General features: G+C 40.6%; 1 protein-coding gene across 1 annotated transcript; it reads left to right on the top strand.

The window, feature by feature from the left end:
• Positions 1–10,467: 10,467 nt before the first annotated feature.
• On the top strand, positions 10,468–17,426 carry LOC106427256 (uncharacterized protein At2g29880-like). Its single transcript, XM_013867983.3, has 3 exons — positions 10,468–11,458; positions 11,548–13,686; positions 13,765–17,426. Exons 1-2 carry the CDS (start codon positions 11,117–11,119, stop codon positions 12,121–12,123), a joined length of 918 nt encoding a protein of 305 aa, XP_013723437.1. The 5' UTR covers positions 10,468–11,116; the 3' UTR covers positions 12,124–13,686; positions 13,765–17,426.
• Positions 17,427–26,466: the final 9,040 nt, after the last annotated feature.

Here is a 26,466-nt window from a genome sequence, read left to right as displayed (position 1 = left end):
ATTCGCACTGTCGATTTCCGTTTAAATAAACTAGGAAAACCCTAATTTCCCAGAGGACCCGGATATCTGTTAATTACCACACATCAAGCAATCAGAACACGAGAACAACAACGTTAAAAATAAGAAATCGAAAAGAGAGCAAAGAAGATCTTATTCCGAATCTGCGTATGAGCGTTTACAACAAGGTATAAGCCTGGGCTCGAGAGCTGTCGGCGAGATTCCTAGTTCTAGCAACCCTAAGACAGCTAAACCTAATTGAGTCGCAGCTCGAAATAACAAAAACGGAAAATTGCCTAAATTGCTCTAAGTGCTAAGTTTGCTCTGAAAAAAGTTCATTTTTCTGCTCCTCGCCTAGGACTCCTTATATACTAGCTCCAAGGTCGGTTTACGTTTTTACTCTTCTGCCCTTAAGCCGTCATAGCATAAAAATGGAAATATTCCATTTTTCCCGATCTTCACAATTATCTTCAAAACTTCCGTATTTATCCGCGGAAACTTGACATTTATCCTTCTTCGTGGGCCAAGCGTGAACCATGCTGTGGTTCACGGGCTTTTGGTTAGGAAAAATCGTAGGATGGGCCTCGAGTCGTGTTTTAGGTCCCTTTGGGCCGTCTTCCGACTCGACACGTTTACTACGAGTTTTCCGCGGTTTCTAATCCGCGAAGTTTGATCGATGAATTAGAATAGCGGGAAACATGGACTGAGCTTGCTACGGTCTTCGGGAGATAGTATTCGAAGGTTTGACGAGAATACAAGGACTGGTGTCGTATCGATGTTCGGAAAGGTTCAATCGCTACACAGCGACCAAACTTTGGCTCGAGCCCGGTCGCTACTTAGCGACCGAACTTTGGCTCGAGCTCGGTCGCTACGTAGCGACCGAGCTTGGCCGAGCTCGTTCGCTACGTAGCGACCGAGCGGGACGATCTCTCGGTCGCTACATAGCGACCGAGCTTTGGCTCGAGCTCGGTCGCTACGTAGCGACCGAGCGGGACGATCGCTCGGTCGCTATGTAGCGACCGAGCTTGGCTGAGCTCGGTCGCTACGTAGCGACCGAGCGGGACGATCGCTCGATCGCTACGTAGCGACCGAGCTTTGGCTTGAGCTCGATCGCTACGTAGCGACCGAGCGGGACGATCGCTCGGTCGCTACGTATCGACCGAGCTTGGCCGGGCTCGGTCGCTACGTAGCGACCGAGCGGGACGATCGCTCGGTCGCTACGAAGCGACCGAGCTTTGGCTCGAGCTCGGTCGCTACGTAGCGACCGAGCAGGACGAGCGCTCGGTCGCTACATAGCGACCGAGCTTGGCTCGGGTTTGGTTGCTGCATAGCGACCGGACGGCGTGTATGCGCGGTGACCGAGCTTGGTTTGTTCGGTTTGAATCCCAAAGGATACTTCTTCGTAAAAACTTCGTATTGGTAATTTTTACGAAAAATACATCTCTCCTTTTACTATCTCTTTCGGAAATACGATCTCCGAGGATTTTCGGGTGGTAATTCCGTCGTAACCGTTTTTGACCCCAACAGTTAGCCCCCCAGCCCGTTAGGATCATGCATTGTAGGATCCTAGCGTGCGGTTAGGAATGTTTGGCAAGTTAGGCGTGATGGATGGAATTAATATCCGAAAGTCCGAGCTTGAATAGTAAATCCTCATGCCTATAAGAAGGGAGGTAACTTGTTCCATAATTTTTTCACTTTCTTGTCTTTCTCTAAGATCTTTCTTAAGAGAAACTTTATATCTTTCTCTCCACCCTTTTCCTCTATTCTCTCAGGAGAAGTGTAAAGATGTCGAGCAAGAAAAAGATTGCGAAAAAGGGTCTTCGTCCGCGAGTCCTTATGAAGAGCTCATCGTTCCGAAGATGGAGTTCGTGCCTCACTCGGTGCATCCTGCCGAGAACGAGGCATGGTGGGTTGCTCATTATGGCTCGTTGACCCCTCCCAATTAAGGAGAAGCCGTTCCCGGTCCTGGTCCATCGTGGAGTCGAGGAAGAGGATGCAAGCCGGACTACCGACGAGTTTCTTGCGATGATGCGATCGTTCTACCATATCCCGGATGCTGTGGAGTTCCGGGTTCCCCGCCGCGGGGAATGTGCTAGCAGCCCCCCGGAGGGTTACTTTTCTTGCTATGAGGCGTTCGTAGTGCATTGTCGCCTATGGTTCCCCATACCCGAAATTCTCGTCAGAGTGTTGGATCGTTTCGAGGTTGCGATAAGTCAGTTGACTCCCCTTGCCATTCAGCATCTTATTGGGATCCTGATCCTAAGCTACGAGCATAGCCTTTCCCTTTTCGTGGATCATTATGAAGCGCTTTTGAGGCTTCAACTTGTCACGGATACGGATAAGCATAGGTTGGTCCCTCGGAAATTTATGTCAGTGGTTAAGAAGTTCATTTCGAACTTCAACTCGTGGAAGAAGTTCTTTTTCTTTGTTCGTATAGACGCTGCGTCCGTTGAAGAGAGTTGCATTCCACTGTTCCGGAGGTTGCCGAATGATCGTCCCTTCATCAACCATCTTGCTCCGTTCCCCGAGGACATCATTGCGGTGAGGGATCTTCTCAGGAACGGTCCTTTCTTCTGGACTTCGTTTACGCCGAAGAGGGTTCGGAGGGCATTGAGATTCGCGCAACCCTGTCCTGCTTCGCCTGCGAACACGGGAAGCGACTCCGAACCTGACGACCAGAATCCCGTCGAAGCTTCAAAAGCTGTGCCGGAGTCGAGCTCTTGGAAGGGAAAAGACGTCGATCTTGGCGACATAGAATTTTCGATGGATGATTCTATGATTCCAGGATGGGATCCGAACCTCGCTTACGGTGATGGGAGTGGTTCGAGTGAGGCCCCTATTCCGGATTTCGATGATTTCTTTGCTGGACTGCCACCGGGTTTCGATGCTCCTCCTCCTACGAAAGAATCGGCGAGGCCGAGAGTCGTTGCGGAAGGATCTCGCATCATCAACGGGGTTAGTTTTTTGAGAATTTTTTTGGTGATTGTCCTATGTATATATTTATAACATGTCAATCGATTTTGCAGGGCCTGAGCTTGCTGGGCTCGGCCATTGAGGCGGGCCATAGAGAAGCCATGGTCTACCGCTTCAAAGCGGAGAAAGCGGAGCGGGATCTCGCTCCTGTGCAAGGCGAGATGTTGGAGCGAGAAGCGCAACTTACTCGTGATCATGCACGGGCAATCCGCAAAGCGGAAAGGAAAGGCAAAAGGGAAATCGTCGAGGTGATGAAGACTCGTGCCTCTCAATTCCAGGTTGAGTATGGGAACCTCAAGAATGCCTTTACCTCGGTGGGTGACTTTCGCGAGTGCCGCGGTTCGGTCGGAAGTCTTTGGAGGACGCGAGCCGATGACTATGTGTTTGAAGAGGAAATGAGCTTGATGAAGAGTGGGATGAACGAACGTGTCCATGCCGAGGATCTTATCCCTCCGATCGACGAGCGGATTCAAGGGTTCCGGGATTCCATCCCGGTTTCCCCTGATACCGAGGAGGTTCCGACCGGGTTTCCCGATGGTGGCGAGGAAGTGGATCGTCCCGCGGATGCGTTCGGTGCTTCGTTGTCCGGGGACTTTGACTTTGGATTATGAGGGATGGATCAGTTATCCTTTTATCTGTTTTCGGCCGAGTGTGGCCCTTTGAATTTGAATTTTTTTTCGGCCTAGATGGCCGTATTTGTATTTACCGGGACTGGCCGTTGGTGGCTTTGAATCCCTTTCCGCTTTATGCGGTTTATTTATATGACGAATGTTTTGTTTCGAGTTTTCCTAAGTTGGGTTGAAGTAAATATGAGTTGTCGTCTCGTATTTAGTTCTGATTAGACGTTCAATCTGTTGGTTCGTTCGTGATTTTCGTAAAAGTTTACTTATCTTTACGATTTTCGAGAACATTGAGATACGAACAGAGAGACATGGTTTAGGATCTCGTATCTTTTAAATATCATGCCTTGAGATGTTTGAGACCAGAGCGTTGGGTTTAGGGCAAGACCTAGGTTTACTTTCGGTTAAGGTTTGTGCGGTGACTAGCCGGCTATCGTTTTTCCTGTTGCGATTTCTTCCTGATTCGCATCGATTTAAAGTCCGCGATATGTTCTCGGCTTATATGACTTGTATGGTACGAATCGAGCATCTTCTCAGAATCAACTGGAAGTGCTAAACCAAAATTTCGGATTTTTCTTGTAGCGCGCTTTTGTCCTTGTGCTGGACGTTGTTAAAGATCAAAAGAGTGATCGAATTGCGTTTGTTTAAGACGGCTGGCGTGTTCGTCGGGGCCAATCGACGAACGGGGTGTAAGGTTTTTGGTGGTCGCGTTCGGACAATTTGTTAGCATTGTCCTCGAATTTTAACTTTTGCGATGTCTCGCAGTTATTTCGAGGATTATACGTGTATTTTTGCGTGTTTGAAAGATGATAATCTTTTCGATTTTTGGGCCGGAAGGGGCCGCAGACAAGAGTCTTAACGTTTTCAGGCGTGTCCTGAAAGTTTTTTTTGTGTTTTACTGAAGCGTGAACGTTTTCGATAAAAAGGACAACGTATATTGTAGTAAAAGTTTTTAAAGTTTCTAAAAACTCGATTACAATAATGAAGATTTTTCTAAGTGGGAGTATACGAGTATACGCACCCATTCCCCCCCCCCCCTTTTTAGAGAAGGGGATAGCTGAACGCGTCTTTTGACGAGCTGCCTACGTACCCCTTTCGAGGATCAAGCCATCTCGTAGTTCTGTTTCATGCCGCGAGTGTTCTTACTCGGCGGTAGATGTCGCGATGTCCGCCTTGACCGTGTCGATCGTGGCTGGGTCGACGCTATTTTCCGGATGTTCCGGTTGAGTTGTCGCGTGGGCTTCGGATTTATGTCGAGCTTCGACGTCCGATGCGTTTGCGTCGATAGATGATTTTACTTAGTCTTCTCCCGGGGCGCTTTTGGCTGAAGATCGATCTATCTTCGCGCGTTTGCCGTTTGCAGAAGCCGTGATTTGCCTTAACTTATGCTTCGCGAGGAAGCATAGTCGCGACTGTTTTTGGCATCCCCAGATGGCCGCGACTCCGCTCGGCGTTGGGAACTTGAGACCTAGGTGGTAGGTTGACGGAACTGCCTGCATGGCGTTGAGCCAGGGGGTTCCCATGATCACGTTGTAGATAGCGGGATGATCGACTACCGCGAATTCGATGATTTTCGTGATCTCCTTGGCCATGACTAGTAATTGGATTGATCCGAGAGTCATTGACACTTTGCCTGAAAAACCCGTGAGCGGTTTCGGCGTCGGAATTACTTCTCCGAGTTTGATACTCATCCACTTGAGAGTGTCGCGGAATATTACGTTGACCGTGCTTCCCGTGTCGACGAGTACCCTTCCGACTTCTAAATCTCGTATGACGAGATCTATGACGAGCGGGTTGCAGTGAGGTTGGTCGATACCGCCGGCTTCTTCCTCTGTTAAGGTGATCGAGCAACTTTGGCCGTCTCGAGGAGGAGACCATGTAGGCCAATTTGCACTTGACTCTGCCTTCCGTTGGTAAGCCTTGATGGCCGACACGGTATCGCCGCAGTATTGTGATCCTCCGATGATCATATTGACTCTGCGACGATTGTTATCATTCCCTTTGTCATCCGGCCTCCTACCGCGTTTATCCCCAGGTTGGTTTCGTTGAGGGGATTTTTCAGCGGGCGGATTTCTATCCGTCTTTGGAGGCCGATCAGAATCGAGGATGAGATCCTTGACGCTAGTTACTTCCGAAAGCTCTCCAGCGAGTAGCTTCGCGGCCAGTCTTGCTCCCAAGACTTTGCAGTTGGTCGTGGATTGTCCTCGGGATTGGTGGAACTCGCAGAAGGTGTTTTCGTCATATCCTTGATTGCGAGTCCATGTGTTGCCCATGGTCCGGCCTTGATCTGAATTGATCGCATAGTTATGCGCCCCTTGGAGATCTTCCCCCTCGCGATGGACGTACTTGTCGTTACGAGATTTCTTCTTTTTCCCCTTCGGATCTGCGTCTTTCGAGGATGGTCTTGCCGGATTATGTTTTTGCGATAAGACTTTAGTTTCTTCCTCGACTATGATGTAGTCCGTTGCTTTGTGGAGGGCGTCCTGGATCGTTCGCGGTTTGTCGAGAGTTATCCATTTTCTGAATTTTGACTTGTACCAGAGCGTCTTTCTCAGCGCGTCGATGGCCACTTTGTCGCTTATCCCGCTGACCCTGGACATTATCAGCTTGAACCGACTGATAAACTCGCGGAGGGGTTCGTCTTCCCTCTGGGAGAGACTCCAGAGGTCAACATCGGAGGTTTCTCTGTCTATGAATACAGAGTACTGTTTGAGGAATTCCGATGCGAGCTGTCGAAAACTCCCGATGGTGTTGCGACGAAGGCGTGCGAACCATTCGAGCGCTGCTCCTTCAAGATTTTCGACGAACAGGCGGCAATAGCCGGCAACTTTTTCGCCGTCCTTCAGTCTTGCTCTTCCCATCGCGATGTGGAAGGCCTGAAGGTGCGCTTTTGGATCGGCCGTACCATCGTACTTCGGTACTTTGATCTTTCCCGGATCGGACACCCTCATGTCCGAAATGCGACTGGTAAAGGGGGTCTTTCGAGCTCCTTCTAGCAGTTGATCGATCTCGGGGGCAGCACTAGTAGCATGATGGATTTGAGACTTTACGGCTCTCACTTCTGCCGCAGTCTTGGTGATGTAGTCGCGAAGATCGCGGATGTCCGATGTCTCGTCAGTAGATTTCCGAGCCTGTCGGCGTTTACTGCGAGTAAGCTCGGTTTGCCTTTCAGCCAGCTCCTCCTGTTCGTTCCAGTAGGCGATCTCTTCTTCTTCCGTCTTTGGTTTTTCGAACGGGGAACCTTCCCGAGCAGATCGGCTCCTGGTCCTTCTTGGATGTCTGTCGACATCCTCGTCGGTGTCGTTGGAGACATCGCTAGGATCCAGGTCAATGTGTTCGGCTTCGTTATCCTCCGAGTCCTTTGCAGGGGGCGGAAGACTTTCAGAGTTCCCCTTTTCGATGGGAGATTTCTCGCTAGGGTTTTGACCGGAAGGTCATTCCCGCGCGACTCATGTTCTATCGAGTTGGGTGGCAAAGTCGAGCCTCTTCCCGCGGATTTTGGTGGTTCCGCGGGGACGGATAGCTTGGGTTCTTGCCGTTAAGGTTTCAACCTGTTTGGTCAAGGTATTCACGAGCTTATCCTGTTCTTCCGACCTTTTCTCATAGGTGGCGAACATCTTTTTGAACTCTTCGAGCGTCGCGGTGTTGGCTTGCGCGTTGGCCGCGGATACGTCCGCTACTGGAGTGTGGAGATCGGTGCCGCTGCCTCCTTTAAGAGTTTGCACGTTATCCGCGTCGTTGGTTGACATGTCTGACTGTGTGTGGCTTTTGCGGGTTAGATTGATCCGTAAGGCCCCCTCCTTCTAGCACCAAACTGTGGGAACCGAAATTCGCACTGTCGATTTCTGTTTAAATAAGGAAACTAGGAAAACCCTAATTTCCCAGAGGACCCGGATATCTGTTAATTACCACACGTCAAGCAATCAGAACACGAGAACAACAACGATAAAAATAAGAAATCGAAAAGAGAGCAAAGAAGATCTTATTCCGAATCTGCGTATGAGCGTTTACAACAAGGTATAAGCCTGGGCTCGAGAGCTGTCGGCGAGATTCCTAGTTCTAGCAACCCTAAGACGGCTAAACCTAATTGAGTCGCAGCTCGAAATAACAAAAACGGAAAATTGCCTAAATTGCTCTAAGTGCTAAGTTTGCTCTGAAAAAAGTTCATTTTTTCTGCTCCTCGCCTAGGACTCCTTATATACTAGCTCCAAGGTCGGTTTACGCTTTTACTCTTCTGCCCTTAAGCCGTCATAGCATAAAAATAGAGATATTCCATTTTTCCCGATCTTCACAATTATCTTCAAAACTTCCGTATTTATCCGCGGAAACTTGACATTTATCCTTCCCCGTGGGCCAAGCGTGAACCATGTTGTGGTTCACGGGCTTTTGGTTAGGAAAAATCGTAGGATGGGCCTCGAGTCGTGTTTTAGGTCCCTTTGGGCCGTCTTCCGACTCGACACGTTTACTACGAGTTTTCCGCGGTTTCTAATCCGCGAAGTTTGATCGATGAATTAGAATAGCAAGAAACATGGACTGAGCTTGCTACGGTCTTCGGGAGATAGCATTCGAAGGTTTGACGAGAATGCAAGGACTGGTGTCGTATCGATGTTCGGAAAGGTTCAATCGCTACACAGCGACCGAACTTTGGCTCGAGCCCGGTCGCTACGTAGCGACCGAGCGAGACAAGTGCTCGGTCGCTACGTAGCAACCGAGCTTTGGCTCGAGCTCGGTCGCTACGTAGCGACCGAGCTTTGGCTCGAGCTCGGTCGCTACGTAGCGACCGAGCGGGACGATCGCTCGGTCGCTACGTAGCGACCGAGCTTGGTCGGGCTCGGTCGCTACGTAGCGACCGAGCGGGACGATCGCTCGGTCTCTACGTAGCGACCGAGCTTTGGCTCGAGCTTGGTCGCTACGTAGCGACCGAACGGGACGATCGCTCGGTCGCTACGTAGCGACCGAGCTTTGGCTCGAGCTCGGTCGCTACATAGCGACCGAGCAGGACGAGCGCTCGGTCGCTACATAGCGACCGAGCTTGGCTCGGGTTTGGTTGCTGCATAGCGACCGGACGGCGTGTATGCGCGGTGACCGAGCTTGGTTTGTTCGGTTTGAATCCCAAAGGATACTTCTTCGTATTGGTAATTTTTACGAAAATTACGTCTCTCCTTTTACTATCTCTTTCGGAAATACGATCTCCGAGGATTTTCGGGTGGTAATTCCGTCGTAACCGTTTTTGACCCCAACAAATAATATGTTTTTTTATTTTTAGTGGTTTTGGATATCTGCTTGATTGTAGTATCAAGTTGGCAAACCAACTCTTATTGCTTCTCCGTTTTCTTTTCTCTCCCTTCTCTCTTAAGTTTTCTTTTCTCCTCCGGTTGAATCGTGGTGGTTCCGGCGGTGGCGCGCCCTCGGCGTCGCCGTCGAAGTAATCTGTCTCGTTTTAGTTTTTAGTTATTGCCTTTCCTTTCTACTCAATACTTGCATCTCCTCTTGTGTGTTCTCTCTTTGGTTCCTGATGGCATGTGTGTGCTATTATTAACCTTTGTTAAGGCTCTTTGATGACAGATCTGTAGTCTGTTTGCAGATTTGTTTTTATTTCCTTTGTAGATCTGGGTTTCTGGATTTTGCAGGTTTGATCTAGTTTTCAGATCTGCTTTTTCCGGGTTCCAGATTCGGCCGGAGTGTTGTGTTTCAAGTGGTAGTGAGAGCTCCTCAGTTCCATTCTGGTGTCTCTCCATCAGGTTTGTGTACCTCTGGCCAAGGGGTTGAATCTCATGGGTTTTGAACTTGTCTTAGTTGGTCTTTGGTTCAGCAACGGTGTTGCAGTAACGTGGCCGTGTGTAGTGAGCAATTGGAGGTTATGGTCCTTGAGAAATAGGTTGTTTCTGAACTCCTATTAGTCTCTCAGGTTCAAAGGAGACTGTCTCCCACTTTTTGAAATAGTGTTTCTTCTGGTCTTCTTTTGGTCTATGTCTTCCTCGTGGCTTTTGGGTAAAGCAATATAAAGAGATTGAGGCATGGGGGTTTCCAGCTTATGGTGCGGTTGAGTAAGTGCTCCGGTGGGTGATGTTTCATCCTGGTTGTTGTCTTGATTGTGTTGAAGAGGTGTGGCTGTTGTCATCATGAACAGGTGGTTCAGATGAGGGTTCTGCTCTGTTTGAAGCTGTCATACGTGTTGCGTTGTTGCAAGGATTCCGGCTAGTCATTGGCTATTAAGTCTGTTCTTTTATTTATGGGTGTTTGCTTATGAGTTTCACAAAAAGAGTGTAGGTATTTAGTTTAAGTTCATGATGTTGGTATGTAGCCCGGTTGTTTGGGTTCTTGTTTCCCTCTATGGGCATTAGCTTCCGTGGATGTTCCGAATGTTCCGCCGGTTCTGTATTTCACCTTTGTATCTTTTAATGTTTTAATGAAACCAGATGGGGAAAAAAACACTTTTGTTGTTAAAAAAAAAGTAGTATCAAGTTGGTAAATTGTCATTTTCTTTTAAAAAACTACTAAGGGGGGTGTATTGAATTATTGATTTTAGGAGATTTTGGGATTTTATTAAAATCCCCTATTATTCAATCAATTATTTTAAAAACTCTTTTAAAATCTCCTGTTATTCAATATGTGATTTATGAAAAGTGATTTCAATTCTCTTACAATCCCTTGTTATTCAATTAACAATTTGTATAAACTATATCAAATCTCCTGTTATTCAATTGAAAACAATATTTAACAAGAAAAATTTGTGATACAGATTTTAGGAGACTTCACGTTTTTTTTAGTTAAAAATAGGTCTTGTAAAATAACATCTCTATAGATGTTATTTGAAGATATTTGAAATAAATTAATTAATACATTTTGAATATATGTATGAACACATGGACTCGATGCAGCCTCGTTAGGCTGGTTTCATCCTCTCATGGACTGGATGCAGCCTTGTTGTGGCTTCTTCTTCACTCATGATGTCCCCGTCCTCCACCACAACTTCACGCGCAGCTACCCAATTAAAAGGATCGATCTTGGAGGCCAACCTTCAAGGAACTAGTCTCTTATTGTTGTTATATGACATGAATCAAGCTCTGTTTCTTATCTTTTGACATCCACCGTGTCCTCAACCTTGCAAGGTTTGTTCCTTTTTTCTCTCTGTTCATAATCATCATCGAGCAAAACATAATTATGGGTTGTTTTCTGAGAAAAAAAAACATTAGCTTGGACTTGATGCCTGATGGGCTGTTTTCTGACAAAATATAATCATGGGCTTCTTAGTTATTTATTAGGGTTAGGTTGTTAGATATCAGTGTATATATGTGTTCAATATCACGTAGTTATCTTATATTCTAAAGGGAGAGGCTTCCAAATTGTTATTGAATTCAAAGATCATCCTCTTTTCTATCATAGTGAGTAGTATTTTTATTTACTTTATTTTACATCCGCGTTTGTTTTAATACTTTGTTATGTTTTCATGAATATATATAGTATTCTTTGCATAATGTTCTTACCATCCCTGTTGTACTTTGTGATTAGTTACCTTCCATACAATGGGAGATTCCCAAGATGCAAAAGGTAAGGGTCAATATCATTCATGGTCTGGACCTGAAAACAGATTGTTATTACGCTCACTGGTGGATGCGATCAACAATGGTTTCCGTGATGCTAGTGGTAAATTCAATAAGCTAACTTTCGAGACAAGAGTATTATCAGTTCTACGCCAACAACTTGGATCGAAGAAAACATATGGCCACTACAAAAATAGGATGAAGATCCTGAAAACCAGGTACCATAATTTGACAGATTTTCTTCGTTGTAACTCTGGTTTTGGGTGGGACCCTGAAACAAACAAGTTCACAGCAGATGATGAAGTATGGAAAGTCTATTTAAAGGTATAAATTATCTCTAAAAATTTATGAATATTTTGATGTTGATTATATGCATGATTCTTATTGTAATGATATTTTTCTTTTTAAATTAGGCTAATCCCAATAATAAATACTTGCGTGATGATTCATTTGAAGATTTTGAGGAGTTACAAATGATATTTGGACAAAACACTGCAAGAGGGCAGAATGCTGTGGGGTTAGGTGATGATGTTAATCCTTTTAACTCTCAAATTGAAGACAGTGAGAGGGCAAATGATATAAGTTTTGTCGAGATGATGAATAGTGGAGAAGATATAATACACCAACAAGGTTATGAAAACGTAGTTTTTTCTTCATTAGAAAAAAGTACGGGAGAAAAACTTCCCCTAAGAAAGAAAGCCAGAACTGATTCTTATTTAGATAAGGCTTGTGAGGAGGTGACAGAAATCAGTAGCCAAATCTTTGGCATGATACAGAAACGATGGGAAAAAGAAGATGAAGAGAAAGAAGCTAAGGACAAAGCTAACAATGTGTGGGATGCTATCAACGAAATTCCTGATTTGGATGATGATTTACGGTATGAAGCTATGACTCTTGTTCACAGTTTAGGCATGAAATCTGGATTCGTGAAGATGTCTGTAGCTGATCGTCGTGGATGGATAAAACAAAATCTTCGTAAACAAAGTTGATGAGGTTCAATGCATTGACAAAGGGTTGAAGTGTTATGGGTGATTTTTCCATTTGTGGAGCTTTTCAGTTTTCTTAGGTTTTGAGTTTTTATTATTACTTTTAGCAAATTGCTATGGTTCTTTCATTGGTTTAGCAACGATTCAATGTTTTTTTTATTTATTTATCTAGTTTCAGATCATTAAATAAAATATTTTCTGCTCCTACAAAAATGCTTTTTCTTGAAGAAACGTATAGATATCATTATAAGGTTTACTTACACCAACAAAGACTCTGTTTTAATTTGGCGGTCAAATTTGGCGGTGGGATGGTTGTTACCTTTACCTTTATTAATTTTATTTGACCTTATCAATTTCTTCGCTATCTTGTTTCTCAACAATTCAGATGTTTAGATTTTGTTATGCTTGATTTGTTCCAATATCTTTATGTTGTTACCATATACAGCCGAAGAATCTAGCAAATAAATAACAAAAAAAAAAAAAGAGATTTCCTTATGAAGTGGATTTCTTAAACCAACAAAGGTTGTGTTTTAATTTGGCGGTCAAATTTGGCGGGTGGAGTGAGGGTTACATGTACATTTATTTGTCCTCATCCTTCTAGAGAAAGAAGAGTGTTCTCTCCGCCGCTTTGCTTTCTTGTGAGTTTATGAATGATTTTTGTATCATACTTTCCAAATTACAATTATATAATTTTTAATGATTTCTTGTGTAGGGGGGATATACAATGAATCATGTTGTGTATGCAAGTGAAGAGGTACAAGCTAGGAAGAAAAGAAAGAAGATGGCAAATTTTAAAACAGATGTTGATATTATGATCCTGGTTTTGTCCATCATCGCAAAGATCCGGTATTTGACTTCGCAGATTTTGCAAATACAACACCCAATTAGAAGATCAACTACAAGACTTGGACATGAATACATACAAAATGCATTGGTTGAAGATCCTGCTCATTTTCGACATTTATATCGTATGTATCCGGATGTTTTTCTGAAGCTATGCTCTATTATTAGAGAACGGATGGGAGTAAAAGATACAAGATACGTTTCAGTCGAAGAAATGTTGGCCACATTTCTGTTTATTGTTGGTCAAAATTCAAGATATATTCAAGCTCAAGATAGATTCAAGAAGTCACGTTTCTCAATAAGTAGGAGATTTAATACAATTCTCAAGGTATTAAATGAACTTGCTTCAAGCTATATAGCTAAACCTGGAACTACAGTGCCTCCAAACATAAGAGACAGCACAAGGTTTTATCCTTACTTTAAGGTAAATAGTTTTTTTTTTGGTATTCTTTAGGTGTAATTAAATTTTAACACTGACTTCATATTTTTCTTAGGACTGCATTGGAGCTATTGATGGTACACATATTCTTGCAATGATAACTGGAAAAGATTCATCTAGTTATCGTAACAGAAAAGGACAACTATCTCAAAATATTTTAGCTGCATGTAACTTTGATTTAGAATTCATGTATGTTCTTAGTGGATGGGAAGGCTCAGCTCATGATGCAAAAGTATTACAAGATGCTTTAACAAGAAGTAGCAACCGACTAAAAGTTCCAGAAGGTACATATTTTGCTTATGATAAAAAATCTTATGTTAATTTACGTATTTCTCATATTTATATACATTCTAAAATTTCAGGAAAGTTTTATTTGGTCGATTGTGGATATGCTAATCGTCGTAATTTTCTAGCTCCATATTGAAGTACCCGTTATCATCTTCAAGATTTTAGAGGACAAGGAAAAGATCCGGTAAATCAAAATGAGTTGTTCAACCATCGTCATTCAAGCTTGAGAAATGTGATAGAGAGAATTTTTGGCATCTTTAAATCTAGATTTCTCATCTTCAAATGTGCACCACCATTTCCGTATAAGACGCAAGCAGAGTTAGTACTTGCATGTGTTGTTTTACACAACTATCTTCGTAAGGAATGCCGTTCAGATATGTTTCTTCCTGAAGAAGTAGTTGTTGAAGAAAGTAGAGATGAAGAAGAAGGCGAAGAGGAGAACAATGCTGATGAAAATTTTCAAGGTACTCAAGAACAACAAAGAGTGAATGCTAATAATTGGAGAGCAAATATTGCAGCAACTATGTGGGCAGATGCTACACATATGTAATCTTGATTGCAACAACGTTTTTTTTTTCTTATTTTTAGACTATTTCTAATGACAATTATTTAGTTTCCACAAAGAAAATAATAGCTGGCAAAGAGAAAGTCATGTTTTTTTCACCGGTTTGGCAGTAAGCTCTGAGTCACAAGTCTTTTGTTGATTTTCATAAAATTATGGACATAAACTTTTTTTGAGTGTTTTCCCCTTGAGATTACTAAAATTTTCCACTGTGTTTCATTTAGAAAGTATGTATACGTCATAGTGATGGCAACACCAATTGTTAGTGGGAAAAGGGAGATTGTTGTAGACAGATAATTAGATAAACATATTAGTATCATTATAAATGACATGTCACCTCTAGCGATTAACTTTTATTGCTGAACCTTGTTAGTGCCTTCCATTTGGTGAAACATGAGCATGTTGCATATATACCTCTATATTCCTCAGTAGCTAAACTCTTTCAATTTCTTCATGATGGTGAGTATCCAGAAGCGGTAATATCTGAAGAGCCTAAAGGGTATAGCAGTACCAACCAAGACAATGGAATTGTGCTATTGCAGGAAATGAAGTAAAGAACTAAAAGCATTGAGCAAGCAGTTGTTAGGGAAAAGAAGAGGCTTGGAAAGCAGAGAAGAAGCGCTCTTGGCACAGAAGCAGAGACCGCAGGCTGTTTGAAGAGATGGAACTTGAAAACAAATTCTCGGATGAAATCAGACAGCCTAGATCACCTGCAATAACTGAAGCTAGAAATGGTTCATTGATGAAAGACATCCCACTCTATAAGATCATCATGAACAAAGTATCTAATCAGACCATGGAAGCTAACCTACACAGATGAATATGGAGCATAATGATGAAAGAAAAGGGAGATGTCATTACCACGATGCAAGCTAGGGACAGGTTACCACAAACAAACACAACATAAATCAACTATTTCAGAAACACTGATTAATCAAGAAGAGAAAGATAAGCTAGCATCCACACTCATGAATACAAAAGGGAAAAAAAGTGAACTTTGAAATGTATTCTTGTGTTCACATGATTAGAACTATCAATACTATTAAAAGGAAAGGAGTTTTAATAAATCTACTTAAAAAAGTTGTTTGGACTCTTTTATTTTTTATTTTTTTGGACTTCTCCTATATATTATAACAATATGTGACAAGATATTTTACCTATATATAAGCGATTTTTACTCTAACTATCAAATTGGATACATTATTATTTATTCTTAACCATTTAAATCATCGATTGCTAAACCACTCTACCCAAACAAAATAAATTACATGAACCAAAACCAAAGCACAACCTATTATAACATAACTTTATCGAAATATTCATTCCTCCACTTATAAAAACATCGAAATATTCATTTTACCCGCAAGGAGCATAGTACCATCAACTACACAATTAATTTCTAACACAGATAAACCCCAAATTAATAAAACCAAAAAGTTAAACATAATTAAATTGAGACCCACATTAAATTTAAAAATAGAATAAAGTCCAAATACTTAAGAACATAACTTGCAAAAATATATGTGAATAAAACATTCTTTTTAAAATATAACTTTTAATAATGGAACATATGTCTCTGATACTCTTATAAAATAGTAAATTGTAGTTTAGATTTACATTATAGATACTTTTATATAAAAAAATTAAAAATATTCTAATACTTGGTTTTATAATTGGTAGTTTGATTGTTAATAGACATACAATTAAATGTAACATAAATCGTTACTAATAACACTATATTTATCTCAGTTTTAAATTGTTATACTATTTTTACACACAAATGAATCTTCAAACAAATTTCGACCAAACTTCAAAAATGCAAACGCGTGATCTAATTTCATACAAATTAATTGTGCTTACGCAAATGACATATATATTAGTGATATAATCTTCAAAATTATATGATTCAAACCCTAAATTTCATAATTATGAAAAGTAAAACAAAATCAAACCCGCGCTTTCAAGCGCGGGTCAAAATCTAGTACGTACTTATTTCATAGATCTGCGTATTTGAGAATTGATTTTCTCAACAGTGGAGAAAATATTATGAGTTAAATATTATTATTTCAAATCACCTAAAGAATTCTAAAATTTTCAGTAAATATCTTGCCAAATCACCTAAATAATTCTAAAATTTCCAGTAAAATTTTATTTTAATTTTTAATTTTTTACAAAAATCTGTCAAATCACTTCAAAACACACCTAAATCTCACCAAAATTTAAACACTCCAAAATCTCCCAAACCCCTTAATTCAATACACCCCCCCAAAGGAATTTTCCTGAAAAATAACATAAATGTTCTTTATAGTGGTCTTGGATATTTGCATGATTTTAGTATCAAGTTGGCAAATGGGGCTAAAGGCAATGGATTCGGGTATCACACATCAAACGGACTTCGTTTGGGCATGTCCCATATCTAAGGTATCGGGTTTATTCAGTTAATAAAAGCCTCTTCGAATATTAGCAACGTCATCGAGCGCAGAAGCTAATACCAACCTCTCCCAAGTTTTATGTTTAAGAACAAAAATTTAAAGTTGGGTTACAAACATTGCAGATGGAACGCAAATGAATGAAAGCATGGTACTAAGATTTATATGTATATAGTAGAGATTCGAAGTATAAAATTTGAAAAAAAATTTGTACCTGTTGTGGGAAGTTTAGAACATATGCGCTGAGATCCTAGCTTGGTTTAAAATGGCGCATGGCGAGGTGAGGCGATGAGTGTCTCGCCTCTCGCCTTACGCCATGGCGACACAAAGCGAGCGCTTTGTGTGTGAAGGCAAAAAATATAGTGCAAAAATATAGGTATAGATAGAATACAAGTTTAGAACCAAAGTGCAAAACAGAGTACTTACTAGTGAACAAAAATATCAGGAGAAACGTCAAACATCAAAGCCGTGAAATAGAGAGAAGAACAATAGCACATGGAACCCTAACTTTAAACTTAAGTTACGGTATATAAGACTAACTTAGGGTTTGAAAAGGGCTTTTATGTGACGCCAAAGATGTGTTACAAATCTAACTCAATTTAGCAGTTTAAATTTGGCAAACCAATTCAGTTTGACTTAAAACCAAATAACGCGTCGCTTTAGGAGCCTTAGGTTTAGTAAGAAAGCGTAGAAAGCGCTCGCTTTATGTAAGTTGCCACGCCTTGAGGTGCTGAGGCGATGAGGACATCGCTAGACCTCACCTAGCGCCATGGCGCCAAAGGCGAGCGCTTTTTTAAACCAAGGATCCTAGTGTTAGAAATTCAATCTTCTGGACACAAGGGTACTTAAATGAAGTTACTGTATCACTGACCCTTACCTACAATGTGTGATTTATGTAGTGAATAAGAGAGACCGGACTATGGAATTATTAAAGAAAGTTTGGCGTCTCAAATTCTTACTCGCCATATAAACTATTGCTTGCAGCCGTCTCTTTGTCAAAGTAAAAGTTAATGTTAGATCATTTAACTTAGATGTGGCATTGAGAAATAGCCTACCTGAAAATGATGGTTACATAAGTATCCATCAATACCAAAGCTTTCAAGATTCTGGTGAAGTTCCCGTGATAGTCCATCAAACGCACTAAGTCAAACCGTCACGTCCATGCGAAGTTGTACTGATGTTAGGCAGGAATCTGGAAACAATGTTTCATAACGTACATGAAATATATGCTTTAAGTTTAGATGAAGCTGAATACTTTGCAATACATATGTTCGATGTGTTAGCTGTGTGTGGTAGTTGCAACCAGAGTGATCGAACCAAGGAACTAACCCCAGTAGAATTAAGGTTAACTTCACTAATCCAACAATGAATTTCTCTCAATAACTTGAAGGAATCAGACTCAATACTGTCTTTCAGAATCTCAAAGCTTCAAAGAACATGATTAGACAATTGATTGGATAGTTGACTAATATGTACCTGCGATAGAGAAATAAGCAGATCTTTCTCCATCTTCTCTGTCGGCGTATTTACTTCTCCTTCCTATAAAAGTTCATTGCTGCGATTATATGAAACTCATGACGAAACAGAGAAGAATATAGTTTTAAAAAAAAACAGAGAAGAATATTTACAGGGTACTTACAGCATAGATGCGGAGGCAACGATGGATCAGGTGCACCGGATTCAAAACCTTTGTGACTTCACTCAGGATGCGATTCTTGTTATAAGCGTTTTTTTTCAAAGGCGAGCCTATATTACGTGTGTGTGGTCCAAATGTTTCTAACCTCTCCGATGATCTCTGAAAAGCAGAGGCGATATGATCATCTATGTGGAGCGCTATGAATTCATATTTGAAGACACAAAACAAAATTAGAGGCGGAGAGATGAGAGCCTACTTGATCTAGAGTTGATGACATTGGCAGAACCTGGAAAAGATAGATTCTAGGTCATTTTCTTCTCAGCAAAATAGGAGGGTAAGAGATAGATTATATACTGATTGCACTAAATAATGGAGCTTTATGGATCAGGATTATGATTCGTTGATGTTACAGAGGAGAAGGTAAAGAGGTAAAAGCTGCTGGGTTTCTCCTAGGAAAATGATCAAAAATAAGGCGACCAGTCGGCTACGAAAGCTATAGGGTTCACTGCAGTAGATGACATGGCATAATATAGCACTGTGATTGGTCTGAATTAATTTGTCTATGTGGCATAGCTAAACATTGAGCTTATTCTCCTTTTATTATTGTTAGATAACGCTTCGTGAATGGACCAGGCCATAATGTCTCTTCTTTAACATTTTTAAGAAAAAAAGTGATCTTTGGCTTACACCTTTAGAGCCTTCAGGTTAATAAGTATTCCAGCCATACAGATCATAACTTAAATAAAATTATGTGTGATTTGTTCATATAAAAAAGTTTTGCATCAAAATTTATATAATTAAGATAAATGAATATTTAGATCATGGGTCTAAACAGTTGGGGATGTAGGTGCAAAAACATTTGTTGTAAGAATTTAGTTGGTAAATTTTAGGTTTTAGTGACGTAGTTGTAAGTTTTTAATGTAGAAAGATATTACAATTTTAAACCAGTGTTTTAATAAAAAAAATATTTTAAAAGGATTGTATATTTAAAAGTGAGGGTCAATTAAATTACTAAGAGAATAATTGGAACCGAAATTTATAAAAAACAATTAAGTGAAATGAAACATTTTTACAACCCAACCAATCAAACAAATAACTAAAATTTAATCAATTTTTTTTATATTTTGCTCATCACCTTATATATAATTTCCAATAATAAAAATATCAGACATTTGGATATTAAAATGTTTGAAATTTGTAAGACATAAATAATAAATAACTGAAAGTGATTTTATAATTTTTTTAGCTATTTATATTTTTATAATATATTATAATATTTATATATCAAAGTAAACATACGTACAAAATATTTAATAAAAATCAAAATTTAAACAAAAACCCGGGCGTATCCCGGGCCAAGCCTAGTGTTACATAATATAAGCATTTAAGTTGTGACCTCTAAGAGATAGTTTAAATTAAAAAACATACATGTAATAAGTCATGATTTATGTGTTTAATAAATAAGATATTTTTATTTTAAAAATTAAATAGAAATGGATATTGATTTCCAACAAAAAAAATTAAAATATTTGTAAAATGTATTTTTTGGAAGGTAATAATTTAAGTTGATATTATCTCTAAAATATTTTATATAATTTTTAATTTTCATTTATAAATTTTAAATTTAAATTTCTGATTATATTTTATGATAACCAAAATTTAAATTAATAAATTTTCGGAAATAATTTTTAAAATGATTCTGGAAAGATTTTTAAAATATTGTGCTATAATTTTCTTAAATAAATATTTATTTTATTTTAAATAAAAATAGAGATCATAAAAGATATTATAATGAAGTTATGTACATTTGATAAACTTAATTGTCTACAATTTAAAATTTTCTTTATAAATCAAAACTAAATTAAATTTTAATTTCTAATTATATTTTATGATAACAAAAATTTAAATTAATAAATTTTGGAAATAATTTTTAAAATGATTCTGAAAAGATTTTGTTATAATTTTATTAAATAAATATTTATTTTATTTTAAATATAAAAATAAAAATAAAAATAAAAATATTAAAAGATATTACAATGAATTTATGTACGTTTGATAAACTTTCTAAATAATGTCCAACATAAAATATCACATGTAAAATGAATTTATGATTTTTATTTTAATAGAATAGATAATGGTCAATGAACGATACATTAGCCCTTTTCTTTACGTTGTCGCTGCGTCAGTACGGAATTAAAAGGATGTAGTTGTGTTTTCTTATGGAGTGTTGCCACTGATATTAGAGATGCTGAATAAAATAGCTTTCATCGGAATTGCCTTTGTAGTTGAGTGTGGGTGTCGCCACCATTTATTCTCTACATCCTTAAACCTGGACAAACTTACAATTAGGCATTATTTTGAATGCTTGACGTTGACGCTGCGATCCTTTACCGAACAGGGCCTATGAATCTACATGGGAAGCAGAAGACCACGCCTCTTAATCGAACAGTCCCGAATAAAAACGACCTAGATTGAAACACCTGTCTCTTCCCCATTTCCAACCGGGGTTCCTGGGCGCGGGGTTGAGGACACACATATCTACTTTCCCGACATCTCCGTGTGTCTCGTTTCTGGTCCCATGAGCTTCAGGTGCGTTTCCGTTCTTACCATCGACACTTCCACTTATAGTTCTCCAAAAGGGAGAGAAAAAAAGAGGGGTGAGTATGAATACTCAGTGAAGCGATTCTAGACCAGTCTCCCCCATGAGCCTCTATACTGCTCAATGCGAAACGAGAACCGACTAGTCACTACATCCAATTCTTAACTAGCTATTAAAGTTTCATTTCACGAAATCAAGTAATGTAATGAACTCAGTCATCACTCAATTCACATAAATCGGTTTATTATTTAAGACTCTAATCATCCTAGAACTCTAGGACCTACACAGCTCAAGCGGACCAACCCTCCCTTTTTCTTGCTGCGTTCCTGTGGAGTCGCCTGCCCTTGTACACTCGGCATCCGGTTCCCTTGGATGTAGTCTATACCCCTTGCAGTGTATTACGACCCCTTCCCGTCAAGACTCGGTGTGACTCAATCTTACCGGCGCCTCTATTCTTACCCTGCCGTTTTTGAACGCTACGGCCGCCGCGTTTTCCCATACTCCCCACCAGTCCCTCGGTGGTTCGTATTCCATTCAATTAATTTTCCATACTCCCCACCAGTCCCTCGGTGGTTCGTATTTCATTCATTTAACTTTTCTTTTTCCTTTATTTCCTTTTTCTTATCATTTCATTTTTCCTTAACCTTTAGACTCTTTCTTACTTTTCTTTTTAGACGCCACCCGTTCTCGGTGTCACACTCAATCCATTTAACATTCATTCACAGATGTCCTATCATTCATCTAACCAATACCGGTTAACAGTACTCTAAGATCCTACGTTTAATTCTTTCTATCCATCCGATGGATCCTCTTCCACTTCCGGCTCCTCTTCCACTTCCGGCTCCTCTTCCCACTCTGAGTTCTCCGATGGATCCTCTTCCACTTCCACGTCTTCCTCAGAGCTCGAGATGGCGATGACCCGACGAGCAAGTTCTCGTTCGGCCTCCACTGCATGACCGGCCATCCGGTTCACCAAGGCGAATTCCCATGGTTCCAACACACCAATCAGCTTGCCCCCAATCTCCTCGCGGAGTCCTGCCTTATACCACCGGCACCAATCATCTGCTGACTTGGGCTTGCATCTTTTGGCTGACTCCAGGAATTCCTCTGTGTATTCCCGGACTGAGGGCGGCCCTTGCCTGGCCTGCATCAGTGTTATACACCGACATACTCTGGTTATGCTCCTCAGGCTCTCTGCATTGATGCTAGGAATCTTCCTTGGACGTCCACGTTTTCTCGTTGGTACACTGTCCTCCATCCTAATCGGTCCAGGACCTTCCCTGGTTAACTCTGTCTTCCTTGGACGCCCTCGGCCCCTCGTGGGCGGTGTCATTTCAACTTCAGGTGCAAACTGGAAAGTCCCCTGACCCTGGTATAACCGCCTGTACTCGGCTGCCCGCTGGAAGTGGGGCATCAGTACCCGACGCCTCACGGTCGTCTCCTGGATGTGGGTGTTCGGCTACTCCGCAAACCCCATCTCCTCTTCGTCTAGGAAGAGTGCATGTACCTTGTTACCCCAAGCGTCGCAATAGGGCTTGCGGGCGTACGCCCTTGTCCCCTTTGGTCCATAGCGCATGCGTCTTTCTCCGAACTCGTGATGCACTGGTGAAGACATCTTGCAGCATAAAAAGATCTGGTCAGAAACATAATAGCAGTCATGAATAGATGGTAATTTTCAATCATTTCTCAAGTCTAGTGCTGCTTAAGCATTCCATGAAATAATATCCCGGTGTGGTCCTTAACATCCCTTTTTGCCCCAAGACGATCCATTTTACCCCACGATGATCCTTATTACCATCAGCCTTTTTACCCCAAGAAGATCTCATATCCTTATTAGTACATTGCATCTTGATTCAAAACGATCCTCCATCGTCCTTACTAGCATCTACATTCTCGCCTAATGACGATCCACCATCATCCTTTTTACCCCCAAGATGATCCTTAGCTTAGCCATTGCGATCTGAAATCAGTTTCCTCCTTTTGTCCAGCCGGCAGTCCCCTGGCCGCCCCGGTTTGTTCCTTCCTCGCTGGCGGGCCCACGCCAATGAAGTGGGGCCCGCGCCCATGTCTCCCCCTTTTTTACTGGGAAACAAGCTTCACTGTAATATCGGAATGTCACAAGGCTATTTCTTTGTAGGGTTATCTCTTCCGTGAAGTTGTGCACGCCTCGACCTTGCGTCCGACCCTCCTCCCCCAGCCTTCCCGGCCCGGCGTGGGGTGGTGTTGCCGACGAAACGTTTCACCTCAAGCTCGTATGTCCGACCTTCCATTCCTCCTTAGCTTGTCGTGCTATGCCACTGATCCCTCTGTATACTTGTCTTACAACTCCTTGTTAATCCCCTCTTGGACCTCTAAAACTCCACCACACCGCGGTACGAGGACTTTCGTTGTTCTGATCCCGGCCAAAGACTCTGAGCTGTTCAAATTCTCTTTCAACACTGACTATGACGGGTCTATCAGAACCATAAGGGGAAAATGAACAATGGCGGAAACGTTGATCCCTTAAGTTAGTATTAAGGGACCTTAACCTGGCTCTGATACCAATTGAAACACCCGCCCCTTCCCCATTTTCAACCGGGGTTCCTGGGCGCGGGGTTGAGGACACACATGTCTACTTTCCCGACATCTCTGTGTGTCCCGTTTCTGGTCCCATGAGTTTCAGGTGTGTTTCCTTTCTTACCATCAACACTTCCACTTATAGTTCTGCAAAAGGGAGAGGGAAAAAGAGGGGTGAGTATGAATACTCAGTGAAGCGATTCTAGACCAGTCTCCCCCATGAGCCTCGATACTGCTCAATGCGAAACGAGAACCGACTAGTCACTACACCCAATTCTTAACTAGCTATTAATGTTTCATTTCACGAAATCAAGTAATGTAATGACCTCAGTCATCACTCAATTCACATAAATCGGTTTATTATTTAAGACTCCAATCATCCTAGAACTCTAGGACCTACACAGCTCAAGCGGACCAACCCTCCCCTTTTCTTGATGCGTTCCTGTGCCGCCTGCCCTTGTACACTCGGCATCCGGTTCCCTTGGATGTAGTCTATACCCCTTGCAGTGTATTACGACCCCTTCCCGCCAAGACTCGGCGTGACTCAATCTTACCGGCGCCTCTATTCTTACCCTGCCGTTTTTGAACGCTACGGCTGCCGCGTTTTCCCATACTCCCCACCAGTCCCTCGGTGGTTCGTATTCCATTCAATTAATTTCTCATACTCCCACCAGTTCCTCGGTGGTTCGTATTTCATTCATTTAACTTTCCTTTTTCCTTTATTTCTTTTTTTTCTTATCATTTATTTTTTCTTTTACCTTTAAACTCTTTCTTACTTTCCTTTTTAGACGACACCCATTCTCGGTGTCACACTCAATCCATTTAACATTCATTCACATATATCCTATCATTTATCTAACCAATACCGGTTAACAGTACTCTAAGATCCTACGTTTAATTCTTTCTATCCATCCTAACTCTCAATCATAGACAAACAGATCTTCAAACAATCAATCAATCATTCAAACGGTTTATTTAATGTCTTTAATCAATATGAGTGTTCTGATGCAATATGATTCTATCAACCTAACAACAAACAGATCTACTCAATTCTAGATCTCCATTCAACAATATAAAAGGACATGGAAGAAATATGGGTAGAACACTTCACCTTAACCTAGATCTGGATCTGGATCTGAGATAAGAGGCAAGAGAGATGAGATCTGAGGTCAACGACACCACACGGCTACCACCACCACTCGCGGCTGTTCACGGCGAGGAGAGAGAGAGAGTCGGCCGAGAGAGAGAGAAGAGAAGGAGGCGCGGCGAAGAGAGAGAGAGAAGAGAGACGGCGCGGGGAGGGAGAGAGAAGAGGTCGACGGCTAGGGCTTCCGGTCTCCGAAATTTTTTTGCAGGGCTTCGCTTTTAAACTTTTGATGAGAGATAAATGGGTGGGAGCTTGCTTTTATAAGGGGAGGGAAAGAGGAATCCTAGAGTTTTCTAGTTGGGTTGTAGAGAATCTATTAGATTTGTAAAATTTTAATTGGGCTAGTTTTGGGGTGTTAGGGTGAGAATGTTGCCAGGTAATCATTTCATCTAAGGTTCAGAATGTTGCCACGCAATCATTTCATCATGCTCTCCACATGTGTCGGTATCAACGAAAAAGTACAAGTAACAATAGGGTGAGGGTCAACGGCTCGTCCAGTCAGCTCTGGGCTCTTCGAATTCCACTACGTAACGCCTCCTCTGTTTCTAGCCTTCTCTTTCTTTCTTTTTTCTCTGAATTTCCATTTTTGCATCAAAATAATTTTCTTTTCTTTTATTTTATTTTATTTTTATAGTAATTCCAGCTTGAAATTTCCAGAGTTATTTTTTTAATAAAACTTTATTAATAGTTCTCTTTCCTCTTCGCTCTGTCGATTGGGTTTGATATATCAATTATCTAAGACTATTTCCAACTCACCTCTAGATTCATTTCTATATTTTCTTCTAAAATAAAAAATTTCTATTATAAAAGTGGATTTGCTCCAATGTATGCCTTTATAATAGAGTTTTTCTATTTATAAAGTAAAATATAAAAATGTACTATTTTTACCATTAAATATAGAAGTAAAAAATAACATCTATACTATACTAAAAGGCAAATATAAGCCATGGACAGGGTGTCCACGTATGATAGAAAAATCAACCAATCAGAGAACCCAAAGTTGCCACGTCATCTCATTTATTTTTTCGTAAAAAATAAAAAAAGAATGCGAAAACGAGGATCGAACCCGGGTTAGTATGACATAAATATAGAGCAGTTACCACTAAGCCATTGAAACTTTCTTGAACACATTCATGAATCACTAAGTATGTAATCACAAACTCTTATGTACAAGTACAATAATATGAATTCAACTTTCAAGACTCCGATACTTTGTTTTGTAAAAAAAAATAAGTAAGTGACTAAGCAAATATATTCTATGAAAGAGTGAAACATTGACAAATATGAAAAAAACATAAATTTTTGTTTTCGTGGCAAATTTAGAATTTTGTAAAAGTAAGTTAACATATAAATTTTCGTGACAAATATGAAAAATCATAGATTTTTGTACAATTTTGACAAAACAACTCAAAACATAATTCTCTAATGTCTTAATAAAATATTATTTAAGGGTGCAATAATTAAATATATCACTTCATTAAACTTAAAAAGTGTTTAATATACACAAAACTAAACATATATATGCCAAAATTTAATTTTTCAAATACAAAAAAAATCTTAAATACAAAAAAATCTAAAAATTAACAAAAAAAACTAACAAAAATTAAACTATGATATCACTTGAAAGCTTTTTAGACAATATTAATAAAATATTTAAGTGATAATTAGACAAATTTTATTTTTTTTTGCCAGCCAAAAGTTTATTACTCCCTCCGTTTTCTTTTACGTGACGTTTTAGAACTTTTTTTTTGTTTTGAAATAGTTGACGTTTTTCAGAAATCAATGCAAAATCTAATGGTAAATGACTTTACTCACCCCTGCATTATTATTATACATTTCGGTCAACA

The sequence above is a fragment of the Brassica napus genome, chromosome A6 (assembly GCF_020379485.1).
Source record: "Brassica napus cultivar Da-Ae chromosome A6, Da-Ae, whole genome shotgun sequence".
Classification (NCBI taxonomy): domain Eukaryota; kingdom Viridiplantae; phylum Streptophyta; class Magnoliopsida; order Brassicales; family Brassicaceae; genus Brassica; species Brassica napus.
The sequence above is the reverse complement of the archived record's forward strand: the minus strand, read 5'-3'. Positions and strand labels throughout refer to the sequence as shown.

Coding starts and splice junctions, on each gene's coding strand:
- LOC106427256 (XM_013867983.3), top strand. CDS start 11,117: ATGGGAGATTCCCAAGATGCAAAAGGTAAGGGTCAATATCATTCATGG. Junction 11,459..11,547: donor TATGGAAAGTCTATTTAAAG/GTATAAATTATC, acceptor TTTTTAAATTAG/GCTAATCCCAATAATAAATA.